Raw genomic sequence first — 13,756 nt, 5'->3', positions numbered from 1 at the left:
TACCAGATTACTTGCTACTAGCAGGGCATGGTAAAGTGTCCTACTATGGAAGGCAGAATAAGGCTACTCTCCCCAGAAACCTTCTGCAAAGGCTTTTAGAGTACCTCCAGGAGAGCTTCATGGAGATGTCCCTGGAGGATTTCTGCTCCATCCCCAGACACGTTAACAGACTTTTCCAGTAGCTGTACTGGCCGCGAATGCATCCCAAGTCCTCAGGGCAAATTAATGATTAAAAATGCTTGCTTTTAAACCATGCATTATATACACAAAGGTACACTCGCCAGAGGTCCCTTCTATGGCTTCATTATCCGGGATACCGCCTTGAGAGGGTATTTCAGCCAGGGTGAGAAAAAGATCCTGGCTGTTGGGGAGAATGGTGTGCTGTGTGTTCTCCTGAAGCTCGTCTTCTCCGTCCGCAAAATCCTCAGCCATGGCTGAGAGTGCCTCCTCCTCGCAATCCACGGTCAAGGATGGGGTAGTGGTGGCAGTCCCCCCCGCTAGAATTGCATGCAGCTCAGCATAGAAGCTCTGTCCCGGAGCGTCCATTTGATTCTTTGGTTTTCTGGTACGCTTATCTGAGCTCCTTAACTGTCACGCAGCAACATGTTGAGTCCCTGTTGTGGCCTCTCTCCATCATGCCCTTGGAGACTTTTTCAAATGTACTGGCATTTCGTCTTTTGGAACGTAGTTCTGATGGCACGGAATCATCTCCCCATACAGTGATCAGATCGAGTACCTCCCGTACGGTCCATGCTGGAGCTCTTTTTCGATTCTCGGACTGCATAGTCACCTGTGCTGATGAGCTCTGCATGTCACTTTGCTGATGAGCTCGACTGGCCAAACAGGAAATGAGATTCAAAGTTCATGGGGCCTTTCCTGTACACCTGGCCAGTGCATCTGAGTTGAAAGTGCTGTTCAGAGTGGTCACAATGGTGCACTGTGGGATAGCTCCTGGAGGCCAATACTGTCGAATTACATCCACACTAACCCTAATTCGAACTGGCGATAGCGATTTCAGCGCTAATCCCCTTATCGGGGAGGAGTACAGAAATCGATTTTAAGAGCCCTTTATGTCGAACTAAATGACTTTGTTGTGTGGACGGGTGCAGGGTTAATTCGATTTAATGCTGCTAAATTCGACCTAAACTCGTAGACCAGGCCTAAGTGAATAAACTCGGGATCAAAGTGCAAGAGTGAACCTCTTTCCATTGTTAATACTGAAAGGCCCTGACTGGACATAGTGTGCCCAATTCTTTTCAGTTACACTGAGACTTATGCACAGTTCTGTAGACAAAACCAGGCCCAGTAATATCTGGTTCATGGTGGCAGTTTTAAAAGTAGTTTGACAGAATTTACTCTTATAAAAATTTTTTATCTCACACAGCTGATTTTCCAAATCAAGTTGAAATGTGTTCTAGTCAGGACACCCTGACAGAGGAGTCAGGAGGTCAGTGTTATGTGACTAAAAAGGAAGCAACAACTCTGGCTTCAAACACTTGAACACGCTATCTGAATTATATACATCTAAAAGAAACTATGTTCAAATCACATTCCACAAAAAAGGCTGATATATTCTTCCAAGGGGGAAAAAAAAAGTTTAGAATTAAGGCTGAAACTAATCTAATTCACCACCTGTACATCCAGCTACCCACCTACCAACACTTAACAGCCCATACTGATGTTTGGAGACTTGCATTAACAACAAGAACAATAGTGTAAATCAAGATAAGCAAGTTTCATCATGACCACTATTCAAAAATTGTGTTTGAATTGTTTTCCTGCCCAACCCTTACCCACGTGGTTTATTGGGTCTGGATTTTACTTCCAAAGTTATTTCCAGAAGGCAAGGACCATGGCCTAAATTTAAAAAAAAAGTATAGTGATTCTGGTTACCAAATTTAGGAAACCTTAAACGAGCTTTGATTTTTCCAACATAAAATGTGGGTGCTCAGCACTTTCAGAAAATCAGGCCCGTTTTACAGGGTCTCAAGTTGGGCACCCAAAAACTGAGGCACCCTTAATCAGTGGACACTATTGAAAATTCAGGCTTTTACCTTTATGCATCATGAACATCTACAGTGCTAACAACAACAAAAGCAAATGTCTTAACTGTAAGAAGTGTTCATGGTATAAATCCAATTTAGATAAATTCTAAAAACATCTACACAACCAGAATAGCCTCTATCTAGTATGTTTCGACAAGTAAAAAAATGCTCACTGGGGGTCACTAAAGAAGTTCATCTCCAGTGCAAACCTGTTTATAATGTTCAGTATTTGCCAAGGAAGTGCGGCCAATGGAAACTAACTAAGTAGAGGAGATGTCTTTTGGCCTTTTTGGCATTGCTCTGCCCAGCCTCATGCTACTTCATACCATTTCTATCCTTATTACATACTTCTGAAAGCACAAAGATTTGAAGGGCTCTAGCCATTGTTGCTCTACATTAGTTACAGAAACTAATGTCAGTCAATGTATCAATTCATTAAAGAAAAACTTCTTTCACAATTACTTCAGTACAGTGGACAAGTCTTCAACATCTGTAAACTATAATGTGAAAATCTGATTATGCTCATCCACATTTAAATAGGACTTTGAGTATTAGAAGTGTTTTGCAATACCCACCCTTCCACCTTGCTTCACTTTAAAGTTTGACCCCAAATTTCTTCCAGATGAAGAGGGGAAACTGGCAGGAGATCATTCTACTGTGTCCATGAGAGGGTTCCCTGAAGAGGGATGGGAAAAGGAATTGGAGGGAGGGATATTAACAAACTGAAGGGTGTATCCAAATTCCTCCATTAGGACCCACTGATCTGTGCTAATATGTGGGTCCAAACACACAGGAAGTGGGATAACCTGGTGGGTAAAAATGCGATAAGAGAAGCTGTCAAAGAAACTGGTAAGCTATCTGACAAGACAGACAGACAGACTGCTTGCTATTTCCAGGCTGTCTACATGAGCTTGCTGAAGATGAAAAGTGAGGAGCTAGTGATCACCTTCTATGACTCTCCCCTTTCCTCCTAAACTGGTTAGGCTACCTAAGCATAAAGGACTGGTAACAGTAGAATGATTGAGGGGAGGAATTGCTTCTTTTTAGGGGGTGGACTGTAAATCCCCCAAAACTTCAATGTAGCCCAAAAGTCCTTGAGACTGTGAATCTTGCCATCAGTCTGCTGAGAAAAGAGGGTCTGTTCCTCAAAAGGGAGATCCTGAGCAGTCTATAGGACCTCCTGTGGAAAACCTGATGATTGAATCCATGAACACCTACATATTGTTATCACAAATGCCATAGCCCTAGCTACAGAATCTGCCCCGTGCAATGAAGCCTGGAAAGAGGTCCTAGCCAGCAGTTTACCCTCTTCCACTACTGCCCGAACCTCTTGCCTGACATCCCCTGGTAACCTGTCTGCAGACTTGAGAACATTGTCCCAGAGACTGAAATTTTACCTACCCAGCTAGGATTCCTAGTTCAAGATACAAAACTGGAAACCACTCAGTCCTTTTGACTGTTGGCGAAGAGAAGATAGGATTTTGTGAGAAATCCTAATGGGTTCCAGAATGGTCTCATTTATAATGAGAGCTATTTAGTATATCCCTTCTGATCCCCAAATGTCCATCAACCTGTAGGAGCTCTCCTGAATTACCTCCACCTGTACACCCAGGGAGGAAGGAATCCTCTTGAACAGGCCCTGACAGGCCCTGGAATCATTTTGAAGAAGCAAAGACACTCAAGATACCACCGCCTCATTGGGCGATGAGGAGGAGGAACACAAAGCAGGTTGAGTGGAGCCTCTTATAACTCCTACAAAGGAGATTCTGCTGGGCCTGCTCAGCACCCTAACTCAGTACTAGGGGTAACTTCCCGAGCCTCTTCACACAAACTATCATGGCATCTATTAGGAAACCTGGAGGGAGAAGGGTGCAGGAAAGATCTGGTGGTGGGAAGAAACCCCCTGGGTTCCAATATGGCAATTGGTAGGGCATTGGACCAAAACCTCTTTGTCCCTCGATCAACATGGACCCTCTGCCAGATACCAAGGACAAAATCCCCTCAATGATGAAGAGTGACGCCTCCTGTCTTGGGAGCAAGACACATATGACTAAGTCTCTGATTCTGAAGAACAGCCTGAGTCACCCAACCAGTAGAGCCTGCATGGATTCAAAAATTTTGATCTGCATCTGATCCAAGTTGGTAAACCAGTGCTCCCAGAACTGTGGGGCGCACTCCCATAGGAGGATGCAGAGGAACATTCAGAGGCAGCATACAGGGAGGCTCAGGCCAGCCCCCATGGGAGGGAGAGTGAGGGCAGGCAGAAAGCACCATCCAGCCACACTCTGATCCCAGCCTAGCTCCAGCCCCAACCAGCTCCGCTCCAGGACCTGCTCCACCCTCAGCCCAGCCACAGTTCCATTCTGCCTCCTACTCCACCCCAGGCCAGCTCTGCATTCATTCCCTCTTTACCCCCAGGCCAGCCCCAGCTCTTCCCCCGCTCCCCAGTTCAGCCCCTAGCTCTGCTTTCAGCCCAAGCTCCTCTGCTGAGCCAACTATGCATTAATGGAGGTGGGGGAATGGACAGATTCCCATTACTGGTAAGGGGAGGGGGGTGGCAACAGAAAAAGTCTGGGCACCATTGTGGTAAAAAGTACAACTGTATCCACGGATGAAAATATATATCTGTGGATTTGCAGGGCTCTACCGACTGGGGCTGTGGTACCCTCAAGTGCCGAGGACCACTGTTGAGACCGGAGATGATGGTATCGAAGGAAGCATTTTGGCTTTGCCTCTAGACAGCATAGGGCAAGGAGGCGCAAGAGGGTCTGATGCTGGCCACGGTACCAGAAGTTGATCTCTACCTGTAGGCATGTCTGATCCAGACTGAGGGTTCATTGGTACCAGATGAGATGTCTCCTATACTGCTGGAGAGGCCGTTATCCAGAAGCATAGGAGATCCTGTGCCACAGTATATGCCTCATGTGAGTCAATCTCTGATTCTGAAGAAGAGCCTCAGTTACCCTACTGGTAGAGCCCTGTGCAGATACAAAAATTTGGATCCAAATCCAACCCACGTTCCGCAAAAATGGTAAACCAGTGGTCCCCAAACTGTGGAATCAAGAAGGTCCCCTGACACTGTTGTTGTTACACTGAAGGGTCTCAGTCTCAACTTCACAGGCACCACCAGTGCCAGAATTGATGACCCCACATAAGATGCTGTCACAACATCAGGGAGCACCTCTTCTCAGAGGACACAGCATAGGGCCCTCTCTGAAATATCTAAATACGTTCCTAAACTTTTTTCCAGCCCGTTTATTGGTTGATGGTACCAGGCTTCTTGATCTCTTGGAGGATGTAGTCCTTCAAAGCACCCTGTCAATGCTTTCTTTGAAGTACTGGGGAAGGAGAGCGGCACTAAGATGCAGCAATGTTGGAGAGAAGCACTTCTGACTGAAGTACAAGCAGGAAGGCTCTGATGGTGGATGCATGGCCGCTCCATTAGAGAATATACAACTAGAGCTAGATCTCTGCCAATGGAAGAGATAGGGTGAGATGCGGAGGGGATACTCAAGATTATTGGGTAGGTATCATATGAACTCTGGATTGTTGAAGTGTACCTACATACGATTTCAGAATTCAAAAGGGGTTCCAATAAGAACTGGATGTTTGTTTCCGTGACACATGTTTTTCATTATGGCCATCTTCCTCTTGTGTTAACATTCTTCTGAGATGAGACCTTGTACCTGATAGTATTCATCTTCAGTTCAAGCCTATGGCTGACTTCCCGAACACCACATGTTTTTGTTTGTACTGAATTCTGTAACCATATCACTGTGTGTTTGCTTCAGCTTTCTATCTCCACAGAATCCTGATCAGAAAAATTGTCTGTGAAGAGAAAAGTAATTTGCCTTCTTCCCTAAAGCCAATATTATTGCTTCTCCTCAGGAGCCTATGTAAAAATGCTCAAAGAGGAGAAAAGAAAAAGGCTGCCAGCCTTTTGCAGAACATAAACTTTGTCTGAGGATGGTAAAATGGGAATATTTTGAAGGCAAGCTTCTTTTAGGAACTTATTTAGATATTTCAGAGAGGGCCCTATGCTGTGTCCCCCAGACTAGCTGGAGGAAGAAATAGGATAGGGAGCAGCCTGTAATATTTCAACCTGAAATAGAAATAAATCACTTGATAGATGATTTAATTCATGCCATGGCCTGGTTGCTGAGATTGGGAATGGGACAGAGCTGTTTCTGGAATTCTTGCACAATTCCACAGGGTACTCTCTCTAGACAATTTCTACTGACCTCATTTAATCAAAGCTATAGATAGCTTATTTACTGCCAAACTGACAGAGCTTGGCACCAGTTTGGGTTCTAGCTCCGAATAGGACTGGTTGGAGAACTGCAGATAACTAAAGCAAAAGAGTGTAGTTATTGACCCTGCATTTGTTCTAGCTATTATCTGCAAAGACGTATTTTCTCTTGTTGTACTTCCCAGACTGCTTGATCTTGTTGTATGACTGCCTTTCTGTAGAGCCGGTCAGAAGCCAGGATTGTAAGAGAACTTTTCTGAACACTCTGAATAGCCACAGTTTCTCATAAAGTTTCCAGTTGTATCACTGGGAACGGATTTGTGTGAACATCTAATCCCAAAGCCTTGTATGTCTATATGAACCAGATTTGAAACCCACTTTTTTTTAGACTAGCAATCAGTTTTTAATGTGAAAGTTCAGAATTTTCCTCAGAAAAGCTTTGCAGCAAGGAGGTCAAGTGGGGGCAGAAAAAGAGCCTAGAGGGAATTTCAGGAAGTTGGGCCTTTCCCTGCTGCCAGTGACTAACAGGTCTGGTTCTGCCCCCAAGATGCAAAGCAGGCTGAACTATACATTTGTGGTCTTTTGCATGAAGAAGGAAAAACCTCTACCAGAAAATAGCGGCTAAAAGCATTGGGAGTCTTTAAAGACTCCCTGGGTGGAAAAAAGAAAAAAGAAAAAAAGTCGTCTTTCAAAGGCTGATATAAACAAGCAAGCATCATAATGACCATATTTGATACACAAGATGCTCACAAGGGGCATTTCATTTAATGAGTTACATAAAATGCAGCGGCGGCTCCAGACACCAGTGCTCCAAGTGTGTGCCTGGGGCAGCAAGCCGCGGGGGGTGCCATGCCGGTCCCTGCAAGGGCGGTAGTCAGGGACGGCTTGCCTGTGGGAGGTCACCAGTCCCGCGGATTCAGCGGCAGGTACGCTGAAGCCGTGGGACCAGCAGACCTCCCGCAGGCAAGCCATCGAATCCGCGGGACTGGGGACCTCCCACTGGCGCGCCGCCCAAGGCGGCCTGCCTGCCATGCTTGGGGCGGCAAAAAAGCTAGAGCCACCCTGATAAAATGTCTCCCAGCAGTCACTGAAGACCACATTTTAACACAACTAACATTCAACAGACACGGAAAGGTTCAGATACCCATTTTACTGATTAACTCCTGATCACCACCTTAGGAGGTATCAAGTACAGTAATTATGGAGTACTTATGACCGCATGACATCTCAGCAGAGTCAGCAATAAACTGGATAGAAAATTGTAAGTATATACAACAATGAAAATCTATATCCATCTTTTATTCCAGTTTACTAACACTAATTTGTTTCAACTCCTTCAACAATTTATGCATTTAAAAATTCCTGAAACTTAATTAAAATAATTTTGGAAAAGGCCAGATATTTCATAATAGGGATATTTTTATTGCCTTTTCTTTTTATTGTATGAGGGAACTGGGAAAAATTCACTCAGAATTCCATATTCTGAGATGATTGCTCCTCTGTTTATCAGGTAAGCTGCATTTGGCACATATGCATAAAACACCAGGTCTAAAAACGAATTAGAAACACAGCTCTGACATTGAAAAAAACCTTTCTATAGTTCAATATCCTTCTATAATAATTAAATCATTGTTTCTGTGATTTCTTTAGATTAAGCATGGAACTCAAGATGACAGGAGTCAGGTTAATAAGATCATGCAAACAGGTAAACATATATACGACTCCCTAAATCAAAGAGTTTTCCTGAATTTACCAGGACAGTTACCACCGAGAATAGCAACTCCAGGTGAGCTGGAGAAAAAAGAGCTCTAAACTTAGCATTAGTACTGAAAAGCTTTGCCTAAGTAAAGGATGTGATTACTAAAGTAACTAGGATTCCCTCGTATTTTCCTATGATTATGATAGGAAACATTCTGAATACTGCAAAAACCAGAGTTACCTGATTGGTAACTGTATAAAATTTACAAAGTTAATTAGCAAGTTAAATATCATGACAGTTTTGAAATAGGCTAACAACATTAGATCTCTGGTAAACTGTCCAAACCCATCCAATAACCAGGCAAAAGATTTAACTGCAACAGTGCACAATTCTTCACCATGGTAGGGGATTGTATGTTAAAAATATTTATTGCCAGTGTCATCACAACACAGTTGACTAATTAGGCTAGTGAGCGATGTTTTAATCCAGGCCTGCATAATCCTATCCACACTGATAATAAAAATCTGCTATACCATGGACACCACTACCCATTGTAGACAACTGTGCGCTCACATAGTTCCTGAACTATCTGTAGATGGGACTGTAGAGTCAGTAGAAATCATGTTTTAAAAATCTTCAACACAATCATTCCTGCCATATCCAAGATTTCTTTTAAAAAGTTTAACTTTGAGAAAATATATTTCTGTATTAGAAAACTGAGTTCAAGAATTTAACATCAGTACAGGAGTACTTACTTCTAATTTGCCTCTTGATTTCCTTTGAAGAATCCAACCAGTTCTAAAAAAGAAAACATCAGTACATAAGGAAATAATTCAGATGAATGAAAGTGTGTGAGATAATTTCATGAATTAAAATAAATACTTGTACAGTACATTCTTTTGATATTCTACTTTGAAAGTACCCTGTAGAATTTTTGAGTTAACTTGTAACTTCCCATCAAAATTGTGCTTTGATTTTCCTCACCCTCCACCCACCCACAGCTTATTATGGAACACTTTTTACTTCATTCTCTTAGATAAGACCTTATAATTCTGGAAATTAAATGATATTTTATAGTCTATTTTCAAGGAAATTATACCTCACAAATCACCAAGTAATTTCCTTTCATTTATTCCTTTTATTGACAGAAAGCAGACCCCTATGTGTAATTTCTACTTACTCCTGCCTGCAAACCAATACAAAGTTACTGAATGAAAGATACTTCTCTCCCATTTTCTACAAAGTAAAAAAATATTCTTTTTCTTCTCTCAACGTCACCCAAACACTAGCTCTGGCAACACTAGGAAGTGTTGGAAAAGATCTGTTCACAAAGCTTACTTTTTTCCATATTGCCCTCTTTTCAAAGGGTTTACATTGTGAACCAAGTATGGCATTAAAAGCACTGGCCAAAATGTTCAAACACAAGTATCCATATCTATATTTAGGCACCAAGATGAAAACTGCCTGCTTTTCAGAATTAGGAGCCTAGCTAATAAAGGATGTACCACCTTCAAAACAGAAAGCATCCCAGTACAATCTGTGTAATTTACTACAATTTGAAATTGGTGTAACTAGGCATTTAGCCCTGTGACTGATGATCCAGAAGTATTTCTAGAGGAGGAGAATTGAGAAAGACATAAAATGTAATTATTAGTAACTGGAATTATCCAGATTGCTAATCTTATCCACAGACATTATGTAAAAGAGGCCTGCACAGTTTAAGGAACTTGTAACATAGAGCCTTTTGTTTATTGACACAAATCAAGTCGAGGTTGTTTGAAACCATTGCATTCAAATATAATGGTAATGAACATTGTATAAAAACATTCATTTCTAAATTCTACATACATACTCTGTAAATCAGGTTTAATGCATTTTAAGAAGGGGTGAGGAAAGAGATAGAGGCTGAGACAGGCAAGGGCAAGACGGGCAATAATTTCACCTCACCATCTACCCCACAGGTGTCTGCTTTAAAATCTCCCAGGGATTCCAGAGGTGTTATATTGCCAAGGCTGTTGAGGGAATATCTGTATCAGTGCATTTGTTGCCTGACCTAGCTACGTTCTCTCCCTTCCAATGCATCCCACTGTTGGAGCTGTGCTTACATGCTCCAAAGGTCTTTTCTTGCCTTAGGTAAATTTAGCTCAGTAACACCAAATGCACTAAGCTGCAGTTCCTTAGGGCTTCTGTGGAGCAGGGAAATTTGCACCAAAGTAACCACATTGATATTTTCACTCTAGTGGAATCCTTTAACATAGACATGTCTTGCACCGGTGTGACTTACCCCACGAACTTCCTGGAGTGAACCACACTGGTCCAAGCTATTTTTGGTTATACTAGTGTAAATTTCCCTTGCCCAGAAAAGCCCTTATATTGCTTTAAAAACTTGCTTTAAAACTAATGATAGCACCTGCAGGGAAAACGTGATCATAACATAAGATGAAAAAGATTTTCCACTCTAGTTCTACACCTTAACTTATTTGCACACATACAGCTACTGATTTGGGATTTTTAGTTAACAGTATTTCACTTCACCTAAGAAAAACAAAATTAAATCCCTGAGCGCCAAGAAAATTCCTCTTGATAAGATCTCATCATTTTGGAGTGAGCAGTGAAGATTTTTCAGTAGTGTTCTATAATATTAGCAACTATATTTCAACTTTTCTAAGTAGAAGTGATTATAAAATTTCCTTTTCTATAAACTTCTTAAAATTATGAAAATCATTCAGGATTTCTTACAGGAGAAGGACTGATTCAGCCTGCTTCTGCATTGGCTATTACAAATTTGTTCAAGGCTACTGCATTCTGTATAGTTGTGGTTTTAAATCATCTTGTTTTTTTGTAACAAAAAAAACAAAAACCTGGACATCCTTTACTCTTCATAAGCCACCCAACTGCCATCTAGTGGAAAAGTCTTTCCAGGTGAAATCCTGGTCCTACTGAAGTTAATGGAAGTTTTGCCATTGGTTTCAAAATGAGACCAGGATTTCATTTCCCGTGTGTCTAGCTAGGCTATCAGTTCTAGCATTAACACAATTCTTCAAATGAGCAAGGAAGAGTTTTATGCTATTTTACATCAACAACAATACTTTAAAGACTAAGTCAGTAGCTTTCCCTCTAGAGGTTTCCCACATTAAGTTTGCAAATAAGCAAGCTCATCTGTCATAATTTTCTTTCAAATACAGTGATAATGGTTTAGAACTTAGTCAAAATTATGCAAAACACAATTTCATATATGTACCACTTTCACATAATATTTTGGCATTAACGTTACAGAATACTATGATGTGGTAGTATACTTAAGTCATCTGCTTATAAAGAGCGAGCAACATTCTTTACTTTAAACTATATTGGTGGAAAACAGGAACATAAAAACAAGAAAGTTTTAAAATGAAAAAGGCAGCCTTTTATTTTGTAAGAGATGCTAGTTTCACTTTTTCTGATTATTTCTAAACCTGGAAGTAGTTCATAGTTTGAGCAGCAATTTCCTAAATTTGTTAATTAACTTGATGTTGCATATCTTTGCCACTGATTTCAGGGCACCTCTGCCAGATAAAATCAGTGGTCCTCGCTGCATAAGGTAGGTCTAATGTTCTACATAATATGGGACCTTAGCTATAATACATAGGAATAGTTCTCTAAATTCATATATTTCACATGCATGCAAGAATATGGTTTTTTTCTGTGCCCTTCATTTTGGCTAGAGTATTATAAATCTATCTAAACAGTCTATCCTGATATGGGCCATTTTGCTTTGGCTTATTGTGAAAAGGAAAAGACAGTGTTTTAGCACAGAAGATTTAAATGTATGCATGTTAAGTTTGATCCAGTAGGCAAAACAAGATCATTCTGTTACATTTGTAAATGGTAGGGTTAGACAAGTAGACAGAGTAATGGATTGTCAGAGAATGTCAAAATATTCTCCACCATTACAAAATACAAAAAGTGTTTTTGTACAAATCCAGAAAAGCAGCATTTCCAGCTGTGATACAGATCATAAGAGCACAAAACAGAGTATTAATGGAGCATTCATGAACTCCCTGTTGATTTCATTACCCTATGTGCCATCTAAACTTTTAGCAAACAACTTTTATGTTTCTACAAACTCTAAAATTTCAGAGAAAAGTGTATTTTTAACTTTATAACTTTTTTTTTTAAAGTTTAATAAATGCTAATGAAGTCTAGTTTTAAGTTACAATACTTCTCTCCCAGCTGCACAGAACACTGACATGGAAAAAAAAATCAATAGGATCCCCTATATTTGCACTCCTGATGTTGCATTAGGGAGCAGCTCTAATTCTCCACTCAGAAGAGTGCCTGGCATTCAGTTTTCCACACCCCACAGCTGCAGTCTAGCACACCAGCTGGCTCATAAATGAGCGGCTGTGATAAGTGCACAAGAATGGGAAAAACACATCATTCAGCATTTAGCACTGACTGGGCTGGAGGTCAGAGATTTGTGGCATTTTAATCTAAGGAGGCAACAGCCACAGCAGGAAAAAATGGATCAGAACGAGCTGGCGCCAAGATGAGGAAACAATCCAATCTTCAGAATCTTAATACAGAAAGGGGGAATAGAAAAGATCAGCCCATAAAAACGGTGAAGCTTCCAACTCTCTGCTTTTATTTTAAATCTGTGGCTCAAAGCAGCTAATAACTGTTTTTTTTCCTGGATCAATTAACTCAAGAAGTGAGATGACCATTTTGAAACACAAAGGAAAAGAGTTGTGCAAAAGAGGAGGTAGAAATGTAATAGGAGATGGAGAATTTCAAGCATATGGTCTGTCCCTAAAACCCAGATACGTGCAAAAGACCTAAAGCTTTACACAGCAAAGAGGAACATACTATTTTTACCATTCTGAAAAATACTACAAATATGAAATATTTCCATATATATGTAATGAGACTATGACTAGAACAGATAACTTTTAAAACTGTAAAATTCTGAGTGCACCTATTTTATGTAGTCCCACTCTGTATAGCTACACAGTCTCAACCATCAAGTATTTTGTGAACATGCACCATGGATGCAAGTCTGAAAAAACACACTACATGGAACTGGTAGTGTTGCCCTGATAAAAAATGGAAATAAATGCACTTCAGTCTCAGACAAAGGAAGAAAGTATGTACAAGATTCACAGCACATGCCGGGCCATCCATCCTCCGCTAGAAAGGGCATAATTATTCAGAGACACCATTTAAATTTATTTCACTCGATATGTCAAGATTCAGGATGGACCTGTCGTCATCACTGGGGATATCTGAAAATACACGGAATAAAAAAAACAAAACAAAACAAAAAAAACCACCTTTCCACTCCTACCTGGTGGCATGAGTTCAGTTGCATTCTTTGCAAGAAGGGATTAGAGTTCTTGCTACTGTTAAGCTTTAAGAGTACACACATTTGGGGGGGACTAGGGAGCATTATTTAGAGGAATTTATTTAAAGCTGACTTTAAAGTCCCTCTGTTATGGACTTGTGTATTTAGCACATTGTGGCCAACAAGTATTAAAGGATCCAAGCCTCTCAAACAGACTGGTCTTTGAAGGTAAGTACTGGCAAGATTGAAATGTTCTAGAGTGAATACCTAACAACCAGAGATTACTGCTGCTGGAAATTAGTGTTCAAAGCAGCCTCTGCTTCTGCAGGAAGGGGTGCCAAACACTCTTGCTCCAGTCAAACTGAACAATTAAATATCAAAACTGTCAATGCACCATGAGATCTCACACATAAGATGGTTGAAGGCATCATTTGTGTCTTGCT

At 41.0% G+C, this 13,756-nt stretch overlaps 1 protein-coding gene across 20 annotated transcripts in view; it reads right to left on the bottom strand.

Moving 5' to 3' along the window:
- Positions 1-13,756, bottom strand: part of EPB41L2 (erythrocyte membrane protein band 4.1 like 2) — a 270,772-nt gene that overhangs the window by 71,165 nt on the left and 185,851 nt on the right. For all 20 annotated transcript variants that reach the window (XM_039530116.1, XM_039530136.1, XM_039530131.1 and 17 more), the window contains one exon: positions 8,749-8,791. In XM_039530116.1, coding sequence (XP_039386050.1) covers positions 8,749-8,791 — 43 coding nt within the window. The remainder of the gene's footprint in view (positions 1-8,748; positions 8,792-13,756) is intronic.

Source organism: Mauremys reevesii, linkage group 3 (genome assembly GCF_016161935.1).
Source record: "Mauremys reevesii isolate NIE-2019 linkage group 3, ASM1616193v1, whole genome shotgun sequence".
Taxonomy (NCBI): domain Eukaryota; kingdom Metazoa; phylum Chordata; order Testudines; family Geoemydidae; genus Mauremys; species Mauremys reevesii.
Note: the sequence above shows the minus strand (reverse complement) of the source record. Positions and strands in the feature narration are given on the sequence as shown.